The 26,028-nt window shown below is 31.0% G+C and overlaps 7 protein-coding genes across 7 annotated transcripts; 3 read left to right on the top strand and 4 right to left on the bottom strand.

Annotated features, from left to right (window-relative positions):
- Positions 1-120: 120 nt before the first annotated feature.
- Positions 121-4,032, top strand: PPL_01465 (putative Ca2+ channel; the record flags this gene model as incomplete). The annotated part of the gene is made up of 10 exons (XM_020572473.1): positions 121-130; positions 212-301; positions 1,215-1,534; positions 1,622-1,891; positions 1,988-2,059; positions 2,140-2,379; positions 2,454-2,598; positions 2,690-2,961; positions 3,277-3,550; positions 3,638-4,032. 10 exons carry the CDS (start codon positions 121-123, stop codon positions 4,030-4,032), a joined length of 2,088 nt encoding a protein of 695 aa, XP_020437616.1.
- Positions 4,033-4,191: 159 nt separating this feature from the next.
- PPL_01464 (uncharacterized protein) lies at positions 4,192-4,410 on the bottom strand (the record flags this gene model as incomplete). Its single annotated transcript, XM_020572472.1, has 1 exon — positions 4,192-4,410. One exon carries the CDS (start codon positions 4,408-4,410, stop codon positions 4,192-4,194), a length of 219 nt encoding a protein of 72 aa, XP_020437615.1.
- A 235-nt stretch (positions 4,411-4,645) lies between these two features.
- Positions 4,646-4,893, bottom strand: PPL_01463 (uncharacterized protein; the record flags this gene model as incomplete). Its single annotated transcript, XM_020572471.1, has 2 exons — positions 4,646-4,746; positions 4,848-4,893. 2 exons carry the CDS (start codon positions 4,891-4,893, stop codon positions 4,646-4,648), a joined length of 147 nt encoding a protein of 48 aa, XP_020437614.1.
- Positions 4,894-7,489: 2,596 nt separating this feature from the next.
- On the top strand, positions 7,490-10,070 carry clcA (chloride channel protein; the record flags this gene model as incomplete). Its single annotated transcript, XM_020572470.1, has 2 exons — positions 7,490-7,885; positions 7,962-10,070. 2 exons carry the CDS (start codon positions 7,490-7,492, stop codon positions 10,068-10,070), a joined length of 2,505 nt encoding a protein of 834 aa, XP_020437613.1.
- An 886-nt stretch (positions 10,071-10,956) lies between these two features.
- PPL_01461 (Dcp1 family protein) lies at positions 10,957-12,409 on the top strand (the record flags this gene model as incomplete). Its single annotated transcript, XM_020572469.1, has 4 exons — positions 10,957-11,091; positions 11,191-11,958; positions 11,996-12,089; positions 12,393-12,409. The coding sequence occupies 4 exons, from the start codon at positions 10,957-10,959 to the stop codon at positions 12,407-12,409; spliced, it is 1,014 nt and encodes a 337-aa protein (XP_020437612.1).
- A 128-nt stretch (positions 12,410-12,537) lies between these two features.
- PPL_01460 (uncharacterized protein) lies at positions 12,538-16,284 on the bottom strand (the record flags this gene model as incomplete). Its single annotated transcript, XM_020572468.1, has 10 exons — positions 12,538-12,559; positions 12,627-12,672; positions 13,501-13,556; positions 13,594-13,794; positions 14,451-14,516; positions 14,537-14,983; positions 15,087-15,294; positions 15,361-15,493; positions 15,568-16,124; positions 16,182-16,284. The coding sequence occupies 10 exons, from the start codon at positions 16,282-16,284 to the stop codon at positions 12,538-12,540; spliced, it is 1,839 nt and encodes a 612-aa protein (XP_020437611.1).
- A 92-nt stretch (positions 16,285-16,376) lies between these two features.
- Positions 16,377-25,488, bottom strand: PPL_01459 (uncharacterized protein; the record flags this gene model as incomplete). Its single annotated transcript, XM_020572467.1, has 14 exons — positions 16,377-16,507; positions 16,577-17,617; positions 17,678-19,113; positions 19,160-20,690; positions 20,873-21,707; positions 21,767-21,853; positions 21,925-22,109; positions 22,170-22,527; positions 22,593-23,692; positions 23,733-23,996; positions 24,066-24,120; positions 24,216-24,485; positions 25,188-25,277; positions 25,399-25,488. 14 exons carry the CDS (start codon positions 25,486-25,488, stop codon positions 16,377-16,379), a joined length of 7,473 nt encoding a protein of 2,490 aa, XP_020437610.1.
- Between the last annotated feature and the right edge of the window lie 540 nt (positions 25,489-26,028).

Raw genomic sequence — 26,028 nt, 5'->3', positions numbered from 1 at the left:
TTAAATTTAAGTTTAAAACTTTGAAAGTATTTAAAGTAAAGTCCGCTGACTGTTAACATCATCCAACCCAAACTCTTTCATTTTCATATTATCTAGATTAAACAATATCTTTTTAATTAAATGCTTCCAAGTATGTAAAAGTTATTTAATTAGAAATAACATTTATATCTAACATTATGTCTATATTATATATATATATGTATGTTTTTAGCACTCTCACCCATCATACCATTATCATCGCCAGGTGATTCAATTAAACCAAAGAATCCAGGTCCTGTACCACCAGGTGGACTGAATACCGGTATGGGAGGATATAATACACATCGTAATCCCTTCCCATATTAATACAAACATACCAATCAATCTATTTTCCATTTCATTTGATGGATAGATCAACCATTCATTTTATTGTAATCTAAATAAAATCAAACAAAAAAAACAAAAAAAAAAAAGATGGATTTGATTGTTGTACTTTTAACATATAATATCTTTTTTTCTTTTTCTTATTTTTAAAACACAAACAAAAAAGGAATAAATGAATTGTTTATTTTAAAGTGAAAACAATGATTTCGATGTTTAAAGAATGAATTAGTTTGGGTTACAAAAACACAAATTTATTAAGTTCTGCAAATAATAAGAAGTGTGTAAATCAGAATCTGATTTTATTTAATTAAAAGAATCAAATTACATTTTTTTTTGAATGGGTCTCATGATCTTTAACACAACCAAATGAAAGGTTATTTTTTGTCAAAACTTAACCCATTCAAAAAAACTTTTCCGATTAAATGGATTTTATAAAAAAAAAAAACAGTTGTCAGTCAATCACCACATTTTTTATTAACAATTAATGATCATTATTTGTTTACAAATAATCAATTTTAAAACATCAAAACAATTAAACATCAAATCAAATCGACGTTAATTAAATTTAATCAATTTCATCTTACATCAAATTTTTTATTCTTAAGATAGATTTATCTAAATTTTTTAAATCACTATCAATCAACCAATTTAAAATTATATATTTTTAGAGTAGTAGTAACAAACAACATTTTATATTTATTTATTTATTTCTTATTTATTTATGTCACCTTTATAATATTTTATATATATTTTTTTAAATAATACATACACAAAATATATATACTTTTACTTTTTATTTAATTTTTTCTTTATAAATATAGATAATATTAATAATAATAATAATAAATAAGTAAAAGAGAGAGAGAGAATGGATAAAATTAAACGAGGTACTTCATTGAAATCTCGTAGACTAAAAATAAAAGAAGCACTTGCCGACAAAAATGATCATGAAAAAGCGACGATGTTGGCAGCCATCGAAATTCAAAGACGTGCCAAACTCATCAAAGATCTCATTAAGCATATTGTATTTTTTGTAGCGTTTCTGACGATTGTAATATTACAAAGAAACTCTGTCTATGTCTATCAAATCGGTTGGGCAATAAAGTCCGATCTTTTATTCAACGGTGATCAACCATTCACCGAAATAAAAACACAAGCTCAATTTAATAGTGTAAGTACAACTTTATTATTATTATAGATATCACATAATTTCATTAAACAACCAACATTAACCAACCAATTAATTCAATTCTAACAGTATTTAACAGAACAATTTGCTCCTCAAGTGTCATCGATGACCTACGAGAATCCCTATTCAATGAATGATATCGTAGGTGGCACCGTAAGAATAAGACAGTTGAGAGTGCGTCCAAACAGTTGTCCGAATCTCAGTTTGAATCGTACTTGCTATTCACCGACTTACAATAGTTATACTAGGGACAAGCGTGATATCGTTGGTACCAATGGAACCATCTATAAGTTCACACCAAACACCGGTGGTCCAATGGTTTTCGGTTACAATCAATATGTATACGAACCAAGTGGGCACTATGTAGATATCGATGTGGAGAACATACAGGAAGGCGTGGAATCGCTAATCAACAACACCTTCTTTAACTATCAGACACGTGCAGTCATCATTTCATTCGTTGCATTCACATTGAACTATGAATCAAGAGTAACCGTTGCCTATATGGTATGTTATACTAACTCCATCAGTCCTAGCGGCAATTCATTTATATTTACATTCATTCATTCTTTCATTTAATCAATTAGTTAGTAGAATATTCAGCAAGTGGTATATTAGAACCATATTATGCATTGAGAACTTATAGAGTCAATATGTATTCTTCACATCTCGATGGATTCAGAGCATTCTTGGAGGTTCTATTCCTGCTATTTTTGATTTATTATATTTATAACTTTATAAATGAAGCTAGAATTGATTATCATCTTGGTAGAATTAAATACTTCCTTACATCATTTTGGAATCTATTGGATATTATTAATATTTCTGTAAGTATTTATAATACTAAACAATAGCAACAACAACAACAAAGATTAACATAACCAACTTTTATTCATTATAGTTATTTGTTGCATCAGTTATATTATTCTTAATATTCTTGAGTGATAAGAATGCAAATAACATCCCACTGGATACAGCTGGTTATCCATCACATATGGAAGCATTAGGTGAGACTGCTTTAGTCTACTATCAACTAAGTGCTATAAGTAAGTTAATAGATAATAATAGATGAACAAAAAAAGAATGATACTAACAATCAATTGATTGATTACTACGATTTAGATATTTTATTATTAGCATTCAAAACATTTAGATATCTCATTATTCACAGACGATTGTATGCTATTTGGATTACTATTTCACACGCTAGATTACAACTTATGACATTTACCATTATGTTTTTGATTATGATGATTGGATTCTTGATTTCAGCATGGTTGACATTTGGTCATGATCTAGATTACTACAATGGTTTCCTAAACAGTTTAGGTACCTCTTTACAATTCATCATGGGTAATCCACCTAGCTTCCAAGATATGACCTATACAAACAGAGCATTAGGTCCAATCGTATGTGCATCTACACCTCACTTACTACTATCTCTTCATAATACTTAATCAATCATCAAAACTAATTCTCTCTCTCATTTAACAAACAAAATTAGTATACAATTATATTTATTATATTTATGTTTTTAATTTTAATCAATATGTTTGTTGCTATCATTTCAAATAGTTATAGTGAAGTGCATGCCAACATCATGAAGAAGCAAAAAGATAAAAAAACTCTTTTATCGGTTTGTATTGAAATCATCATTTATGATTTTTCATATATAATAATAATAGATTTGTTACTAATTCTATTAACAAATTCAATATTTTTAGAAATGGAAGAGATATTCATTATCATTATCATTCTTATTTAGAAGAAATATCTATGATATTAGTGCAATTTGTTCTATATTGATGGAGAAAAGACCTGGACTGATAGAGGAGAAAGGTATCACTCCAGAGAGAATGTTTGATGAAATACAGAATCTAGGTCTTGGATTCAAATTCGATGAAGCACAATACTACACTGACTTGGCCATGAAGGTATATACCGAAAGAAAGAAGTTCCTTCAAGAGATATTGGCAAACAAACAAGCTGGTGGTGTAAGTAATAATAACTATCTATTACCATAATTATCAATTCAAACTAATTAAATCTCTTGTCGAATCTAGTTATTTGAATTGAAATTAATAGGTAGAAATAAATTGTTACAATCTGTACAGTTGACTGATTGGGCAGATGAACAAGAGAAAGCAGAAAAGAAAAAAGAAAAACAACGTAAGAAAGAGGAGAGAGCAGATATGGCTGTAAAGATTGACAGATTACTTCAATTACTTGGTGATTCAACTTATATTTTAAATAATAATAATAATACTAGTAATAATAATCTTAGTAATAATAATAACAGTACTAATAGTTTACAACAACCATCATTGAATCAATCAACAGCAGGACTAATAGGAAGAGGTCCAACAGGTGGAAGTAATAGTAACTTAAACTCAAGTAACTTTGGCAGTAACAATCCAAATATACTAACAAGCAGCGGTAGTAGTAGTAGCAACGGAAGTAATGATTCCGGTGCAAACTAACTAACTGAACTTGCATGCAATCTAAATAAAAGATAAGATAAGATATATATATATAAACATTTTTAAACAACAAATAACTTTTTTTTTAGTATTTATATAAAGTGAATGATACAAGTATATATTTATGATTTATTATGATTCCTTATTATAGATAGATTATTATAATGGTGATCTATTTAAACAATACTTTGAATAGAAAGCATTTACATTCTTTTGCTTGTATAGTGTTTTTCTTACTTTACTTCTGCGTTCCAGCAGATATTGTTGAGCTGCCTCCAGTGAGAGTCGGTGGTGATAGGCAACCCAGCAGATTGCAACGGCACCGCTTCTACCTCTGCCCGCCTTGCAGTGGATGAATACGTTGTTGCCGTACTCCATTTGCTCCTCGATGAACTTGACTGCTGTGCGCAGCTCGTTCAAGCTTGGCTCGTAGTGATCTACCACCGGGAGGTAGAGCTGTGTGATGTTGTTCTTGTTGTACCAACTGACGGGACCGCCGTACTCGTCGCACAAGTTAACGGTGGCCTGTATGTTGTTGGCGCTCAGCAAGTGGTAATCCCAAAAGTAGGGTGCCGCACCCAAATAAACACGCTCGCTGATCTTATCGATGAGATTACCACGTAGACCGCTCATCTGGAAGACGATCACCAGCGGGAACGTAACGAGATGAAACACTCGTCCAAAGTAGCGCGCTACAAACACCGGTAGCAACGCCTTGTGAAATAAATATAATGTCGATGCAAACTTCAACGCTGTAAAGAGATAGAACAAGTTGCTATTCATATAGTTCAGAGGATTGAGGTAGTAGAACAAACCACCACCTCCTCCGCCACTAGCAACAATATCACCTGCATTATTCATTTGATTTTGATTCATAACCAAACTAATCTATAACCTAACCTAACAACCTATATAAAGAAAAATACAATAATACTAAAATACTATAATGTTTTGAACAAACAAACAAACAAAATTTTATTTTTTGTTTTTGTTTTTGTTTTTTAAAATTTGTAATGATATAAATACTAAAAATAATTGATAATAATTTAAATAAAGATATATTATAATATATGTTTATTGAAATAAAACTAATTAGATTTATAAATAATTTATCAATAAAAATGAATAAATAAATAAATAAATAAAAAAAAACAATTTCAAACTTAATTAATTATTCACTTTTTTTTTTGCATCATACATTAATTAAAACGATGAATCAACAAAATTAACACGAAGGCATAAAAATCTCCAAAAATTGAAATTCATGATTTTTTTTTTCAAAAAAAACAGAAAAATAGATAAATCGATGGAAAGTTTCTTGCAGTTATGCACACCAACAACACATCTAATTCCGATTTTGTATTGCATGTTGTTATGTTTTTTTTTTTGGTTTTGTTTTTTTTTAATTTGATTTTTGCTGATTTTAATGTGAATTGGAAGGACCACCTATAGGTGTTACATAATATAATCAATTTATTTATTCATTTATTTTTTGTATGTTGTAGATAATAATAAATTATATAAAATTACAGATCTTTTTATAATAGTAAAGATAGTAACAATACTGTAAACTTACAAGTCTAGACATTTCTTTTCATTTCATTTCATTGGTTGTTTATAAGTTAGTTGTATCACTGAAAATAATAATAGATAGAATAATAATAGTATAAAATAGCGAGTCTTTAAATAATCAATCATCTTGTAGATAGATAATACATTATACAACGCATTTGTGCGAGTTACATACTTTCAATAAGGTAATTATCATTTATAGGCTCAAAAAATGTGTAGTTTTTTTATTTTTTTTGGTAAATGCATACTCGCTATGCATATGCAGGCAATTAACAGACGTCAAAAGACATTCATTACACATGGTGAGAATAAATAACAATGTAGTAGCTAGCAGTAGCATCATTCACAATTATAAACAATAACAACAAAAGAGTAAAACAGATAATCAGGAATGACAAGTAATAGCAAAACAAAAAAGTACACTGAAGCAAGAATGTTTAAAACATGGTGTTAAATTAAATATGCAAACTAAAAAATACTAAATTTAGACAAGACGATAGTTTGAATCTCGTTCTTCATGTTACTGTAGTTGTTGTAGTTGTTGTTGTTAAATATACTAGTTATATTACAAAACACACAACACTCAACACACACACATATATATTTAATGCCATATAGTTAACCAGACCTGGTTTTTATATCACATTATTAAGAACTATAATGTTGAATTTTTTTTTTTATTATTTTTATTTTTATTTTGTCAAAAAATGTTTGCATAAGTGTTTTTTATTATTGTTGTACATGTTTGCAGACAATCCCAAAACACTGACAATTTAATATTGTTTGGGTGTGGAGTTTACTTACTTATTATTGTTGTTAAACAATAATCAAGACCAGTTTTATTTTAATTGTTTTTTTTTATGTTTTGTTTTTTTTTTAATTATTTTAATTTAATTTTTATGAGTATACTCTCCCACACTACCTATCGACTTTGACTTAATTAAGTTACTTCTTTTCCTATTAATAATACTACTACTTTACTATTTATTTAATTTCAACTATCCATCAATTCATCCATCCATTTTTAATTTAATTTTATTTATTTCATCATTATCATTATTTTTTATAATTTTAATAGATTGTATAAGTCTGATCACTAAGTCAGATTGTTTATTATGTACATTCAATTCCGATATATTTATACATATCTATAGTTATTTTCATCACAACATATCATTCCTATCATAATATTACATTTTGCAGGTATTTTATTGATTTGCATCAGGCATAGATAGAAAAGTACAATCGTTGGAGTAGAATAATAAAACTACTCTTATTTTTCTTTTATTTCAAAATTGTTAATGTAAATATAGAAAGAGTAAAAGCACTGAATAGATTTATACTATTTTATTTTAATAGATAGATAGAGTACTGTGAGTTGATATAAATATATACAATTATTACAAAATTTAAATTACAAATCTATACACAATTATTTTTATAACTACAACCAATTTTTGATAAAAACATAATTATTAAATTAAAACAACTTAGAAATAATTTAAACTTTTCCTTTTTTGATTTTTGTGTAAACAAACATTTACACTTTACAAACTGTTATAAAATTATATATTTATATATTTAATCGTTTGTTTGTTTTAAATGATTGGTCGCAGCACAATAACAATAACCTTTCAATTATTAATAATTGATCGACAATTTTGAAATAACAAAATAAGTTGTTGTTCTTTTCAACCATTTAATATTTGATATAATAATATAAATCTCTATCTATCTTTAATCAATCTTTTAAATAATAAAACTTTAACTTAATAAACACTACCACCACGATTACTACCGATAAAACTGTTAATTAATATTAATGATATTATTTTTATTTTTTTTAGTATTTTATTTATTTTAATTTATTTAAATATATTTTATAATGGGTAATCAAAGATATCAGAATCATGAGGATATAGGTGACTCTGATTATAATTCTGGTGATTATAATGATGGTAATCCATTTGGTGAAAACAACAACAATAATAATAATAGTAATAGTAATAGTTTAGGAGGTCACAGTTATAGTCGTTCATCATCAGTAGGGACTACAAAACACGAAACACTACAAATGCCAGATTACTACGACGAAACAGAGGTCATCAGACCATCACACGGAAGTAATTCCTACGGGAAGAAAAGTGGTATCACTCATGTACGTGGTAAACATACATTCACAGAGCAAGAGAAAGAAAAGATGTCCCAATTCGAGAGTTTAGATTTCCCAGTTATCGATAATCAAATTTATAGAGATTTTCATAAGAAATCAACAAGATTAGTAAGTTTATATAATAATAACATTAATAATATAAATATAATATATATAACATTATATTAATAATTAATAATTCTAGAATCATATATTAAGAACATTTGGTAAATGGGCAATTTGTTTTATGATTGGTGTGGGTGTTGGTTTAATTGCATATATTGTCAAACAATCGGTAGAGTTTGTTCAGGATTTTAAATTTCATTCTTCAGAGAAATATACACAGAATGGTGGTAAAGTCATTGGATTCTTTGTTTATTATTCCATCAATGTGCTGTTCGGTGTTTTGGCGTCGCTTATTATCATTCCAGTCGGTCAGATTGCATCGGGTTCCGGTATTCCAGAGGTAAAGGGTTACCTCAACGGTATTAGAATTCCACACTCTATGAATGTGAGAACACTGATTGGAAAGACGATATCTCTCATTCTCGCTTATTCATCGGGATTGATTCTCGGTCCGGAGGGTCCAATGATTCACATCGGTAGTATGATCGGTGGTGCCATCGGTCAGGTGAAATCGAAAACACTCAAGTGGTATCCAAAGATCTTCTGGCGTTATCACAACGACCGAGATCGCCGTGACTTTATCTCGACGGGTGCCGCTGCAGGTGTTGCCGCTGCATTCGGTGCGCCCATTGGTGGTGTGCTGTTTGGTTTCGAGGAGGCCAGTTCGTTCTGGTCGCGTCAACTGACATGGAGAACTTTCTTTGCCTGTTTGATCGCCACTTTCACAACCAATATCATTCTCCAAGGCTTCCAAGTGCAGGTGCACGATTACGGTGTCTTGACATTTGGATTCTCACAGGAGTATCTCTATCGTTATGTAGAGCTGCTGGCGTTCGCAGCTGTCGGTGTACTCGGTGGTTTGTTTGGTGCATTCTTTGTCTATCTCAATGCGAGATTATCGCGTTGGAGAACTGAATTCTTCTCTAGACTTCCCATCTACACAAAGACAATCGAGGTTTTCATTATTATCACATTGACATCGGTTGTTCTCTTCACATCGGCCGGTCTCACTGGCTGTAGAAACGAAGCCGATGTCACCTATCCAATCGATACAATCACCGCACAGAATATCACATTTGTCAGATTCTTTTGTCCGGAGGGTCAGTACAATGATATGGCTGGTCTCTCTTTTAACACACTCGATGCATCGCTGCGTCTGCTCTATTCGCGTTCCGCTAATCTCTTCTCGATTCAAACACTCATTGTATTCACTGTTATCTCATTCATCCTCACAACCATCACCTCCGGTATAATGTTGTCGTCCGGTCTTTTCATTCCGATGATGTTGATTGGAGCGTCACTCGGACGTCTGGCCGGTCAGTTTGGCGCGCTGATGTTCAAGCATGCCAATCCACCTATCGATCCATCGATCTACGCCATGGTCGGTTCCTCAGCAATGATGGCAGGATTCTCTAGAATGACCATTTCACTGGCGATTATTATTGTAGAGTTGACCGAGGGAACACAGTATATGCTGCCTGTAATCCTCTCGGTGATGATTGCCAAGTGGGTCGGAGATATCTTTAATGAATCAATCTACGAACATCTGATGGAGCAGAAATGCTATCCTTTCCTGCCTACACAACCACCACAGTCGATGTTACGCTTCGGAATCACCGATGTTATGAAAACCGACGTTGTTACACTCTACGAAGTCGAGCGTGTGTCGCGAATCATCGAGGTGCTGCAGGCTGCCGACAAGCATGCCGGTTTCCCGGTGATCGAGAAGCACGGCTCCGCCAACAAAGATGCCTACTCAGAGGACGGCATCTACTGTGGAATGATCTTGCGCTCACAGCTGACCATTCTGCTCAACTACAAGATCTTCTGTCAGGAGCAACCACACATACAAAACACATATCAGCGCGGAAAGAATCAACGTCGTTGGGGAAAAGCTACCGACTACGGTCATATCCCTGCCGATGGCAGAATGAACTATCAAATAATGACACAGGCGCTGGCAAGACACTTCCCACCCATTAGCGAAATGAACATAACCAGAGAGGAAATTGAAACTATGTATATCGATCTCAGACCTTACATGAATCTCAGTAGTGTGGTAGCAAATGAAACATTCTCATTCCAAGAAGGATACCAATTATTTAGAACAATGGGACTCAGACATATGCCGGTTGTTAACAAACGAAATGAAGTAGTTGGAATTGTAACTAGAAAAGATTTACTATAGATATTAGTATTACTTCTAAATACAAACATACACAAAACAACAACAACAACCAAACTATGTTATTTTTTTAAACAAAAATACAACAATTTCTTTTTACATTCCCAAAACAAATTATCATTTGTAATTTATCTTTATTTTTTATTTAATTGATGAATATGAACAGTTAAACTGCCAACTTACTGATTGTGTATTGGATTTACTCAACCAATATAATGTAGCACTTCTGGGCAAATTAAAGGAATCACACATTAATATGGAATGTGTTGATAGGTGCACCAAAACAACGATTAATTGATCGGATTCCAAATCATGACGAAAACCTATCTCGATTAATATACTCTTTAAAGAATCACTTAAAATGCTGCATCTCTTATTATTTGTCTGAATCAATATAAATCTGTATTTAATGATCATTCTCAAATTTGTTGTTTTTGCTTTGTTCTTGCATGATCTTTGTTTTGTTAGTTGTAGGACAACTAGCTTCTTAAATAAACAAAAAAGATCTTATATTTAATTAAAGTCTATAACAATCAGTTTAAATGATTTTGTATGAAATAATTTTTTGATTATCTAATAAAAGGACGATCATGATCTGAATATTTTCTGATTATCAAGTTAGTTAAAGTTTAAACTCTCATACTCTAAACTAAAAAACTAAAACTAATAAAGCTTTGATAATCTAGATTAAAGTACAAAAATGGCTGACAAAAGATAAACAAAGAAAAAGTAAACAAATAAAATAAAGAAAAGTATTATAATAAAAAAAATAAAATTTAAAAACAATTATTTTTTGATGAATTTCACTAAAAAAAAATTTGGATAATTAATTATTAAATATATTTTTATTATTATTTTGTAAACCTTAATATATACATATTTATATACAATGAATAGAGAAGCTGGATCACAGCAACAACTAAACCTATCTGCACTTCAACGTCTTGATAACAAGATCGTTAGTGTCTTGGGAACATCAACACATGTTGCTGTTTATAAATTCGATGAATCATCTTTAGAATGGGTATGTGTGTTTTCATTTGATTATTATTATTATTATGATTATTGTAAGAAGATGATCATTACTAATAATACCTACCAATCAATCTATTTATAATTCTAGCATAGAGGTGAGGTTGAAGGTTCATTGTTTATTGTAAGAAGATTGGAGGAGCCATTCGAGCGTTTGGTCGTGCTTAATCGCTTGTCGACAAAGAATTTGGTTGAGGATATCAACGATCGATTGCTAATCAAGTGTCAAGGTCCTTATTTGATCTATAAGAGTAACAATAGTATCAATGGTATCTGGTTCTACGAAGAATCCGAGCAGCCACGTATATTCAATCAACTAAAGGATATTCAAAAGCAGATTTCAGCAAGACCACCACCAACACCCGTTGTAGTAGCTGTGCCAGTTACACCTCTACCACAACAACAACAACAGCAATTACAGCAACAACCACTTTCTCCACAACCAATATATCAACCGCCACCTGTACAACAACAACCACCACCTCATATGATGGCACCGCCAGCACAGATGATGCATCATCAAATACCAATACCAATTACACAACCACCACCACCTGCAATGTTACAGCAACAACAACCACCTCCAATGTCACAGCAACAACAAACAGCGGCAGCAGCATTAGCAATAAATCAACAACAACAAGAAACACACTTGCCAATATTAGCTAAACTTATGAGCTCTGTTACTATGAACAAACCACCAGGATTACATCAAGAACCACCAGCTATCCAAGCAATCAGCGTCAGTAGTATAGAAAGCCAACACCAATATAATCAACAACCATCGAAAAGAACACCACAACCAGCACAGCAACCAACTCTTACTAAAGATCAACTGAAAGAAATTCTAAAAAAACTTGTAAATGTAACTATCTAAATAATAATATTGATAACAGTCCAAAGAATATGTTATACTAATGATACTGCGTCTTATGTCACAGGATGATCAATTTATTAATCAAGTATATAGTTCATACGTCTCACAATCAAGTATATAAATTAATCATAAAAAAGTAGTAAAGTAAAGTAAACACAACCAAATCCAGTAAAAATGAAAAATAAACCTAGATAATTAATATCGAGACTTGAACAATAGACAATTTTTTTTTCTATTGCCTTTTAAAGGGAAATGATAAGAATGGTGAAGAATTAAAATCTAATAAAAAAAATTGGTTTTTAGCATCATTGAACAATGAATGATCATACTCCTGATAAAGATTAATATTATAGATCAGGTGTCATTATCATTATAGTTAATTTACCACATATCATATTATCATTTATAATTAATAGAATTCATGACAATTTAGACAGGATAGTTTGTAAAAGAAAGTTCAATGATAGAGATAAATATCTATCATTGATTACCAACACTATCGAAATTATAGATGAACTCTCAATTAAATTTTTTTATTTTAATTCATATAAACCAATATTCTTAAACTCGACCAACGAATAATCTTAAATTAAGAATTGGTAAATATAAGTACAATTCTTACTATCTAATTGATCCAGGTAAATATTTACTTTAGGATATAAATATTAATCTTTTTCACAGACTGAGGAATTGGGACTATGAAAAATTAAAGTTATTATTATCTTCTTTTATTTATTTTAATGAGATAAACTAAACTAATTTTTTATTCTATTCATTTTAAAGTTTTGATTGATCGATACCATAAAAGTTAATCCATTGGTTGGTGTATGTGGTTACACCAAAATCAACATTGTCCAAATTGGGTACCAGATCGAAGAGATCTCAATCGTTGTAATTTGTGCCAAGAGATGTGTTGACATAGTTTCTTGATTGATGTTGGAATGTGTTGAAATCGAGAATGCAGAGTTTGTTGGTGCTGTCTTGCTGATATTGACTCTGCAACCAATAATCTCATCGAATTAAACAATTCTATATGACAATCCAATCGATTGAAGATAGGTTTAATCGTAATGACCTTTTCCAAGAGTGAGTGTTTGTTATAGTGAATCAACAAATGTTAAATCCCCTTTACAACTTGGTGCTGAAATAAATTTGGTAAAAATAAAAAAAAAGAGAAATATGTTAGTTGAGAAAATTAAGAAGATTATGGATGAAAGGGTCATCTTACATGAAATAGTAATATTCTCAATGATTATAAGACTCTCTGGTGTTGTTTATATGCTAAATAAGTTTTACAAAGTCTAATTATCAAGATTCAAATAAGTTTACTTACAATTCAAGAATATTTCAAGTTTGATTATATTGGATGGTAATGTCATTGGAGTACCATAGGTGATAGGTCGATAATATTGAGTGACTGAATTGGATGTCCAGAGTCTTATTGTTAGATTCAAAAAGGTTGTGCTTGAACTGATAGTTGAAATATCCAACCAATATTGGAGAGGAAATATTATTGATAGATACCAACTAGTAGAGTTAATCTTGCACCATTATTGCCATAGAATATTGCACGTTCATCGCTAATGTAATCAGATCTTAACAATCCAATCGAGTCACTTTTTCTTTGAAAATGTTGAAGAGGATGAAAATTTATTTTTGATATTGTTGATCATTAGTCTAAATCGAGATGATTTCGTAATAAAGGTGAGAACAGTATCTCCTTCAACCGGCATATTCACACCTCCAACCTTTGGAGTGTAATATCTTTTTTTAATGATTCCATCGCTTTGAGTAGTATTCAATTGAATCAAAATGTATCTAATCCTGAGAATTTCTGCTGTGTCGATGGATCAACAAGTAAACCAGTCATGTTTGGATCAACATATATATTCAAATTCAAAGTATCTAATATAATAGAGAATTGTAAATATGATACAGAACACAAATAAGATAAATAGTTGGTAAAGTAATTTTGATGATTTATTTAAGTTTAATTTTATGATAATATCAGTTGGAGTTCGAAGAACGATGAGTTTTTAATTGGGAGATATGGATCGATTGCAATGAAATCGGTATTGATTATGCTATCAATCATTTTGTTTTCAGTTGACATCAAACTGGATGAAGAAGAGCATGCATATGGTGTTTTAAAGTTGATATCATAATTGCATATTTAGTTAAAATGATATACTTATTTTTATAAAATAAAACAGCAACTGGAACAGGCGTTCAAGTTACCTATTATGGAAGAAGAGTTGTATCTTTCCCAAACTATGGAAGGCAAACAACCATTCATATTTCATGTGGTGATACACACGAAGCTGTAAGTGTCTATGAAAACCAAATATGCAATTATGATATCAAATTTTGAAGAATACATATTTCTAAATATTTGAAAAGTAAATAAATAAAAGAGTGAATAATTATTTTTCTTGAATTTGATGGGCATTATAATGTAGTGAGCTATTACATACAGGTTGATTATTATATCCTGTCCTAATAGAATTGGTATTAGTAAAAATGTTAAAGTACGAGGCCATCTGTTATTGTAAATAATTACTTTGCAAGTGATGAGAAGTCCATTCCATTGAATTGACAATTTGGAATGACTGTTGGACATGCTTGAGGTGTATACAAGTAGGTGATTGGATTACATGCTCCATTTTTAATCCACAAAGGTTCATAATCATCTCCACAAATTAAATTCACTTCCATTACAAATGAATTACTTCCATCTGAGCAACTACTTATTTGAGTATCAGAGTATGAATAGGTCACCTTTGCACCGATATAGTTGGTAACAGCGCTCCAAGTTGCTGTTGAATATTTACCATAACGTATATAGTATATAACATTGAATCCATTGCTATTCCCGTAGTAAGGACCATAGCATGCTGAAATATCACCTCCACCATCATTTGTACAAACATTGTTTACTGAAGTCGAACAAATTGAAAATGTAAATTTAGTAGTATCAGTATCAGAGCTACTCATAGTATATGTTTTACTATAAAAATCATAAGTTAATTTTGTAAAATAATAGGAATTATTTCTTTGATATTAAATTTATATGATACTAACTTTGATAGTGCATAGAATTGTAAAATCACCAACTCCACAAATCTTGAGCTGGGAAATTTCCACATGCCAACGGAGATGTCATGTGTGAATGGTATTTGCAACTTGACGATGGATATTCGTAAGAGGAAATTGCTTTTGATGTGGCACCACATGATATATGAACTGTCATCTCTCTACCAGTTGTGCAGCCATATGTTTCTCCATTGGTGTATTTTACTTGAACTCCACTTCCAGTATCTTTATATAGAAGAATGGAAAAAAAATAATTAATTTAAATAAAAATTGAAAAGTGGATATTCTTACCATTTTTAGACCATGTTCCACTACTAATTTTACCAGTACTGTAGTATTTAGATCCACCCTGACAAGATTGTGCTGTATTGGAATATGGAGAACATGTTGGATTGATTCCACAAACTGACCAATAGTATGTATACTAGTGAATAGTAAGCATTAGGTTAATATATTTTTATTTTTTAAATTTATTAATTATGTATTGTTTGTACTTACTCCCGGGAAGCCTGTACTACTATAAGAATTTAATCCAATTGAATCAAATGTAAATCCTCTGTATGAACATAGATAACCAATGGTCAAAACATTGTTTACAATTTTACTCTGACAAGCCGGTGGAATTTTAATCGATGTAAATGGATTCTTACAAATCGATGGAGATTTACACCAACCATACAAAGTCAAGTCAAATGAACCATATTGGATATTCATGGTTTCACCATTTGCTGTTTTGATGGTTCCACTACAACCTGCTGCTGATATTGGAACAACTCCAATGTTTACAACCAAGTTATTTTGGGTTGAATATGAAGCGTAAACTATTTGAGATTGTAATGGTATCATGTATGAGCTTGGAGGTGTTGGTATACTCAATGGATACAAGATATCCAGTGTTGCAATGAATTGATATGTTCCTGATGCATCTGAACTTGTTGTGTAAGTAGTGGTGGGAGAAGTTAATCCGATTGCAACATTATTTAACAATGTTTCTCCACTATTGTATTGATTATCTTGATTTGAATCAACAAAAATTCTTCCAGAGATAGTTGATGCTTAAAATTGAAATTAGCTATAATATGAATTTTGATATTTTTATAAATTTATCTTACCTGCGTATGTGATAGCTATATTTTGATATAATTTAAAACCATTGAGATATACAAGAATAGAGGAAACAACTCCGGCAGACAATAATGGGAATTGACATGACATTGAATTTAAATTTGAACTCTGACAATCAATTGGATTTCTATTTACATCTAAACCAAGTTTAAAAAGAAAAAATAATTAATAAATAGTTAATTTTATAAAATTTTTATAAATAAGAATACAGTACCTCCAATCCTAATAACTGGCAAAGTTAAATAATAATTTGTAAATGTAACTGGATTTCCAGTGCTTTTGAAATCTGAAAAAATTGGTTTTCTAAACATTGCTAAAAAATTAAATAATATGAAGCATTAAAATATTGAATTTAAAATATAAATTAATAGTGATGATTTACCATTATCAATAATTTGGAACTGTGAACCAGATGGGGTTGTCAATGGAACATTTCCAATTAAAGGATTTTCAGTAATGGGTGAGCTTCCACCATTAAAGATGAAAACATTGATATCCGTTGTAGATTTGTATGAAAGTGTTTTCATATTCCAATTTAATGCATTCAAGGTGGTGCTGTTATAAATTCCAAGAGGAAGTGAAAGTACAATTCCTGAGAAATCTGTTTGTTGGTAGAATTTGACAAGTGGGTAGTTTGTGTTATATTTCCAAGTGATAAATCCAATGGAGCTATTGAAGAATGGATTTGCACTGTTGAGTTGGAATGGAATATTGTCTAAAATTGGGAACAATTGTGTATTGGTACTGATCACTGAAACTATATATGAATCATATTGAAGAGATATTGAAACATTTCCTTTGCTGTCAGGTGTAAGTGTGCTGATTATCACACCATTGCTTTGTTTGAAGACCAAACTTACACTGATGGTGATCGGTGAATTTTTTTGAACACCTGTAATAGAAGGATCATTGTAAAGGTTTATATTGGATTGTCCACCAAGAGAAACTGTGATTTCATTGTTTGTTGAGTCATATGTGTAGACACATCTTGGTGGAAGTGTGACTGACGTGAATTGATTGGTGCAGATTGATGGTGATTTACACCAACCATATGATGTGAGACTATTTAATCCAGCTTGGATTGTCAATTTGTTTGATGAAGCACTTGAAATGTAACCAACACATCCATTGGATGAGAGTGGTTTCACTGCAAAATTAACTTGAGTTGGTGATGGACAACTGTTTTCAAGGAAAGCAATCTTACCCATAGGTGCAATGTATCCTGTAATTGGGTCAAGAGACATCAAGTATTGTTGTCCAGGTGTAATGTTTGGAATTGAATAATATCCTTGTGAGTTGGTAGAAGTTATTGAGACTTCAGTAGTTTTACTTAATGTAATTTGTGCATTTAAAATGACAGGTTCATTTTGGTCAAATATATTGTTTGAATTGAGATCATTATAAACATATCCAAATACAATTTCTGATGGGAATAAAAATCGTTAGCAATGTTATTCGTAATCAAATATTTTTTTAATCTTACCTTTTGGTTGTAAATTAAAAGTATTGGCACTTGTAAAACCATTCCATTGGAGCGATATTGTTCCTGTGGCTGCTGGAATGGAACATGTCATTGATGAAATCTGTGGATTATCAGCAGTACAAGTTAATGTTCCATAATTTGAAAGAATCAATTGTGGAATTTGATTCATATAGTTGTTTGTGAATGTTATCGATTGTTCAACACAATTAATATTTTGAAATGGTGTGAAGAAACTTAGTGATGAAACTTCGATTTTATCAATTGTAACTCCATTCGATAGTTGATTTGAAGAAACAATAGTTCCATCTGATTTATAGAGTAATACATTCAGAGAGCTTGTTGATATGAATGATCCAATTGAATTGAAAATCGATGCAATATTGTTGAATATTCCAACGGGAAGTGATAGATAACTTCCTGGTGTTGATGAGTAGAATTTAACTGGTGATAAAGTTGTTCCTGAATTCCATTGATAGAAAGCATGATTATAGTTTGTTGGTTGGGTGGATGTCACTTGAATTGTGATATCATTGATAATCGGAATTAATGTTTGTGATGTTGTCGAATATATCAAACTGAACGTTCCCAGAGTTGCATTGAATGAAATATATCCTTTTGAATCAACTTTGATATTTTGGATCAATTTTGAATCTGAAGAAATTGCAACTGAAACAGATTCAGATGTTACTGGAATATTTGTTTTAATTCCACTTATTTGTTGGTCAATGTAAAGATAAAGACTAATCAGTGATGTTGGATGATAGATTGATGATGTTTGACCACCAATTGTAACAAATATTGATCTGACTATAAATGATTGATCGAAATTACAGATGATCTGTTGATTGTTTATGAATATTGTTGAACTACATTGAGTTGAAATCACATTATCTTTGAAGAGTGTGACATAATTCTTGAGTGGATTTACTTCAATTCCAGAGGGAATGAAATTTTGACCAAAAATAGTCATACTTCCAGAATTAAATTCAGTCTTTTCAATGATTGGTTTTGAATATGAGAAGTTTGATGGAATTAATGAAACCAATGGTTGACCTTCAATATTGAAATTAAAAGGAATGTCTTTTCCGATTCCAGCTGGGATCGGACATTCAATGATATCAGACAAGAATACACAACTTATGTTTTTTAAACCAAAAGTTATGTTTCCGAAATATGAATTACCAAATCCATAACCATTTAATCTGATGATACCACCAGTTGTAGGAAGAATCTTTGGATTGATGAATTCTAAAATTGGTTGATCATAATCGAATTTGAAATTGTTTGATTTTTGATTTCCACTTGCAATTGATATTTGAATATTCTTTCCAACACCATATGGAACTTGTGTATAAATATAATCAGATGCAAAAGAGATGATATCACTCTGAGAATTATTGAAATAGATTTGTGATTTGTTATTGAATCCATTTCCTCTGATCAATATCCAATCAAATGGATCACCATGGTTTTGTGAAATACTTTGGATATCTGGTGCAGAGATAGTTGAATGTTCGTTTTGAAACATTGTAGTATATTTCGAATTGATTGATTTTAATTGAAATTGTTTTGAATATTCCACTTCCAGATGGAACTGAACAAACAATTAATGAATCACTCCAGAAACTATTGGGACCGAATACACATGGAATTGATCCAATAGAAATCAAAGAGTTTGATTGTTGTGATGATGGTCCAAAATTCTCACCAAATATAGAGATTTGTTGTCCATTGGAGTTAATAATCTTTGGTGAAATTTCATAAACCAATGGTTCATCATATGAAAATGTGAATTGGGATTGTTGGTTCATTGGAATGTTGCTGGTAATTGCTAAATTGAATCCAATATTGGGAGGTGTAATACATTTAATTTGAGTGGAACTAATAACATTTGTTGTTTGACAATCGATTTCACCAATTTTAATGATCATATTTGATGTGAATCTAAATCCATTGATTGTAATTGTATCACCACCAATTGCTTTTCCACTTGTTTTGGAAATAGAATTGATTATTGGTCCAGAATCTGAACAAATTGAAGATAAAGATGCATCATTTGGATCGAAAGTTGCAGATTGACCCAAGTTTATCAATTTTATATCACACAGTTGATAATTGAATTTTGAAATTACAAGTCCTGTGAAATCTGGATATTCTCGGATGAATCGAAGTCCTGTTGGTTTTGAGAAATAATAGAATTCAAAATCATCTGAAACTGAATATGAGGTTGATGCAATCATCATTCTTTCCAATTGATTTGTGATTGATTTAATTGAATCTGGTGCACAAACTGTCAAATCTTCACTGGTTGGAGATATCGTACAAACTTCAAAGTTGTTTTCAGACAAGAGAGAGTAATCATAAATGAATTCAATTTCATTTGACATTTCAGTTCTGCGATTAAAGAATGTTGAAATGAATAGATTGACTCCATTGATTGTCGTCCATTTGTTCATTGAATTCAATAACAAATTAAAGTCAATGCTATCCAATGAAGCAATTTCAAAGATTGAGAATTGACTTTGAATCAATTGAACAATGTTGTCATTTGAAATCGATGAGATTATTGAAGAACTAAAGAGTGTGTTCTTTCTCTTCATTGATTCCCGTTTGATTATGTGATTGTCAATTAACAATTCTTTGTTTGCTCTATCAATTAGAGTATCACCATTGAAAATATCACCAAGACCTGTCATACCTCTTGACTTTACCAATGTTGTAATATAATTGAATAAATCGATATGATTAACACGATTGGTAGCTTCTGTCATTAATTTCCAAGTGGCAACAGCGGTCCATTGATATGAGTTCATTGTTGGTGTTGTTTCAGTGTAGGTATCTAAATTGAATGAAGACGGAACTAAATTAAAACATCCACCAAATACTGGGTTTGATTCGATTGTTCCATCATTATAAAGATTGGAAACAACTTTTGAAAGTGCCAAAGCAATTCCATTTGCCCAATTGAGTGGATCTGTCAGTAAGAATGAAATTGGACTTTCAATTCCACTTACTCTATAAATTGAATTTAGAATAAGGAGATATGACAGTTCATCTGGACAATAATCTCTACTTTTTAACATGATATTGAATGGATTTGTTGCTGTTGGGTATGATCTTGTGAGTGTCGTATCAAGAATGAATGAATAATCTTTGGTAGGTAGAGTATATAGAGTTTTAAATTGATTAACTAACTAATTATTTCAAACTCTGGAACAGTTGGAAGAAGTTGATAGTTCTTAACACCATCATCATCGTCATGAGGGTACAGAACATCTCTTTCGGGTGGGAACTGTTCATTATGTAAAATATCACTAATCCTAGTGAATAATGCATAGTTGATATCATTGCATCCAATGGCTAGTGTAATTGCATTTGATTCGCATATTTTGGCCAAATTGTCATATGCCAAATAGTGAACTGACAATGAATTTACTGCACGGTAACTCCAAATTGGATTTTCATTTGTACTATCTACGATTGGAACCTCTAAACCTACAACACTGTTAATAGTATTGTGTTTACCTGTGAACGCTGGTTGTACTGGAGGGGGAGCATTTTTTTCATAGGGAGGTAATGGACCGAAAGCTGGGAGACCAACTGGAGGTACAATATCTACACCAGGTTGGAATATTGGAGTTATTCTTGTTCGAAGAGCATTGTAAATTACTGTATTTCCAGTTGAAAGTGCAGTTTGTCTTATTATTCTTGGTGTGTATGGTGGTTGATTATCACCAATCAATTCTTGACGAACCTCAAAATAGATCTGATTGGTCCATAGAACTGTTGATACTGGTGAAAGTGTTGCTACAGATTGAATTGTAATTGTTTTCCTTGTTGGTGTTCTAAAAATTATAGATTCATCATATATTTTTCCTATTTCTTGAGGGAAAAAAGTTGGAATTGGAACGATTTTACCTCCTTCAATTAATTGTGATTCATATGCCACTCTATTATCAACATCTAATCCGATTTTAATTTTAGATTTCAGACTTCCAGTTTTACTTTGTAGTAAAACATATTTATATGACTAATAAATATGGTTATAGTTAATAAAAAAGATCAAATATGAATAAATAAAGAACATACATATGATGAATAACTTTTAACAAATTGGTTGAATTGTTTCGAGAGTTTTGGATTATTAAAACATAAAACAGTTCCTCCTCTTTTTCCCTAATATTAATGGAATCAATTTATTCAGATATGAGAATGGGTTACGAATTAATTTAATTTACTTTACATACTTGTCCTTTATGTCTATTCAAATCTCCAATACAAAATAGATTTTCATTTGCATCTGTTTCCTTAACTTCTGTTCCATAAACTGGATACATACTGTAAGCAAGTTTCGAATGATCAAAATTACGTATTTGGTTATAATGACCAATATAACTTGTTCCAGTATAGTGTGAGAGACCGACAGTATATTCTAAATTTTCGAAAAATTATTAGTAATATGTATTAATTAAGAATATATGATACTAAATACCTGTTTTTTCAACATTTGCAATTTTTGAATTATAAGAGAATAATCTCTCCTCTCCACTACGATATGTTTGAACAAAAAGATTTGTATTATAAATCTCAGCGACATATTGCCATATATCCAATCCATCATATTCAAAGATAATACCGGTTTGGTCCTCATTAAATAGTGGTTCAGAGTTTAGAATAATCGATCTCCCGAGTACAGCAACACCTTTTGTTCTAAATTTTTCATTATCAATAGTTGGAAGTTGAACTTTAGAAAAAAAGCGAGGTGAGTTTATTCCAGGAATTTTTAATTTTACATTCCATCTACAATTTTCTAGAGTTGGTGTTTTAGCCAGTAAATCATCTTTACAAGTCTATTATAAATTATCATGAAAATGTTAGAGTTTATAGAATATATACTGAGAATAAAAATACTTACTTCTCCATAATTAAGTGTGTCTTGAGTAATCAGAGTTTTAAGATTTGGATAAGCTCCAACTTTTATATTGGTAGCATGTCTATGATAACTTAATTTTGGATTGGTTCTCGCAATCATTAATGAGGTGGTTTCGATATCTGTTACTGTGTAGCAGAAGAAATGTTGAGCTTTAATTGCAGCTGGAATCCAACCAGATTTTCCAGGTTCCAAATCATTTTTTGGAAAGTTTGGAAGTGAATGCATAATATGGATCGATTCAGTAACTTGACCATTTTCAGTGGTATCATAAAACAATATATGTTTCAAGTGTGCAATTCCGGATCCACCAGCATCGTTCCAAGTCATATAGAAATAATCTTTCTTTTGAGAATACGTAGCAGCCAATGGAGATGTTTCAAGATTGAATCCAACACCTCTAATCATATCAGTCATTGTGTTATCATAGTATAGGTAATGGTCGGGAACCTCCTTAGCACGCAAACGAATTTGTAACCACCAAAGTTTATCCGGATTAAAAGTTGAACCTACTGGACGAGTACCCTTACAAGTAAGACCAACATATTCGAATGTCACTTGATCAACAGTGGTGCCAAATGTTGTATGAATCAGTTCCACTCTGTATATACCAGATACTATTGTAGCTGGTGCATTAAATCTGATATTCGTGACTCCGTCTACATCGAAAGTTGGAATTTTGACAATAATAGCTAGATTAGTTACTAAAACCAAACGGATAGAGTTTGGAGTGTTTTGATTGATGGGAGTAGTAACTGTGATCAAAGTATCTATTTTTCTGTTACCTCGGGTTGGTGAAATTGAAGTAATTGATCGTCCATTATAATTTATTTTAACTGGAGTAGAAGTTGAACCTCCTTGAATTGTTATTACCAAAGGATATGGGCTGTATGCTGGTGATTTTGGAGGTGCAGTAACAATCATGGATGTTGAACTGACCACTGTAAATTTACATGAAGTTCCACCAATGGTAACAGATCTTGTTTCAAGGAATTTTGTACCAGTCAATGTTATATCACCTCCTTGAGGTGTTTCAAGTGGTCGAGTTGTTGAAGTAACTGTTGGAACTTTTGAATTTGTTAATTCTAATTTCTCATTTTTTTTTATTGATAGGTAATAACTTACTATAATATGTGAATGCATTGGCAAAAATATATTGGGTATTTTTTGTGTTCAAAGTAACTCCAACTGCACCTGCCACGTTGGTAGCTGATGAAGTACATTGGAAAGAATTAAAAGGTGCGGTGGTGGCAAGACTGCTTGGAATAATATTGCATTTCGATGCCCCCAACAATATTAAGTTAGGAATCTCAAATAAGTTGGTGCATGTAAATGTAATGAATTCATTTCCAGATATCTTTCCATTTCTATCTGCTGTTATTGTTGGTTCTAAAATATTTAAATTACGATTAATATTAAATTATTTTCTTTTGGAAACTAATTTTGGATGGAATATACTCACTGACAAAACGTAAATTGGTGGGTGGTGAAGTAAAAGATCCTTCTTGCAAGACTATTGGTAATGGATTGGTTATATCTGTTGTTGTCGGAAGTACAAATGCACATTCAACATTTTCTGAATCAATATCGACGATCTGGCAAACTGACACCTCCTATAGTGATAGAGCTGATCTCGCCCAAGTTGTAACCTTCAATTAGATAAATTTTAATTTTATCCATTGCAGGATTTGGATCAATTGATTTGATAACCGGTTGATAGTAAGTGAATTTCTTTCCGAATGTATTTTTAGAATTGGCACCATTGATTATTGCTGAAATTGAAGACTCATATCTAAAGTCATTTGCTTGATTCAAAAGTGCTGCGTCGACAGCTGGTACTTTACAAGTTATGACTTCGTCAGTTTTTGGTTTATCAGCCTGAATAGGACAACACTACGATTGTTTCGTAGTTGTCATGGGCACCACAAATCAGTGTGTGAAAAAAGTTTTTCACTTTTGAAACGTGCATTTTGATCATAGTAAAAATTTAAGGTGTGCTAGTGTGGTTATCATTTTTTTACAATTTGTCGAGATTTTTACCACATTAATTTTAAAAATTTATTTTGATGACTCGAATCAAAAAAAAAAAAAAATGATCATTTCAAACAATAGTTATTTAATTTGAGATAGTCAATTAATAATAATATTTAAGATTTAATTTAAGATAGTCAATTAATAGTTATTTATTATCGATTTGCAGATTTGATAGCAATATCAAACAATAGTTATTTAATTTGAGATAGTCAACAGTAACAATAACAATAACAGTAACATTAACAATAACAATAACAATAACTTCACTTATAGCAATAACAATATTAATTATAATAATAATAATAATAACAATAATTACTATAACAATAGTTTTTTTAATTTAAATAATCCATTTATTAGTTATTTGGAGAGTCAAGATATGGAGATCGAATATCTTTCTCAGCAGATATTGCTACTAAACCAACAAACACTACAAATGCGACCAACGAACCAACAACAACAATATCAACATCAACAGCAGCAACAACTCAAATTACAGCAACTACAACCACAGAACAACAACGATCGTTCGAACTTCTGAAATACAACAAAGACAAACAACACAAAGAGAGAGAAGAATAATCGATCATCTGATGTTCGCCCATCGTTATTCCAAAATGGACAAAAAAGTCTTTGCTAAATCAAATAGTATGTCATTCCAGTGTATATTTAATTGATGTTTAGAATGTGAACTAACAAAAAAAAAAAAAATAGATGGTGTCGATATAGCACTTGGTGGGAAGCTACAATAACAAACATTGTATAGTATAATCAATAATTCATTTGAAAACAGTATCAAATTCAAACAAGGTGGTGAAAAGATACAAAAGACAAATGAAACTGACATTGTAGAGATCGATGATGCATTGACGATCTTTTGCAATAGTAGATTCAACTATGAGACATGTCTATGAATGCAATATTGGTATGTTTACATTTAAAAGCTTTATCTTCTGAATAAATACTAATATAGTAATTATGATTAACAAAAAAATAAATATTCTCATTTATAATATAGATTATCTATAAAATCGTTGCAAGTGTTCTTTTTAAAGTTATTTAACATTTTTTTTTCTCATTAAAAAATAAATTGTCGTAACAACTACGAATTTAATGTGTAAAAAAGGGCATAACGAATCCCATTCGTAGTATGCTTTTTCATACAAATTTTTTTTTTTTTGCATTTATTGAGTTGAATACTATGTAAAAACTTCGTAACAACTACGAAAAAATTGTAGTGATATGCCAGCTCTCGTTCATCCAGCTTGATGTCCTCTGAGGAAATGATTGATAGTAGATTGTCAACTGTCAGCCACAACATAATCAAAACTGATTTCATTGCAATCGATCAACTTAACAACTCACCATTATTCGAACTCCAACAGAG

The sequence above is a fragment of the Heterostelium album genome (assembly GCF_000004825.1).
Source record: "Heterostelium album PN500 unplaced genomic scaffold PPL_scaffold2, whole genome shotgun sequence".
Classification (NCBI taxonomy): domain Eukaryota; phylum Evosea; class Eumycetozoa; order Acytosteliales; family Acytosteliaceae; genus Heterostelium; species Heterostelium album.
Note: the sequence above shows the minus strand (reverse complement) of the source record. Positions and strands in the feature narration are given on the sequence as shown.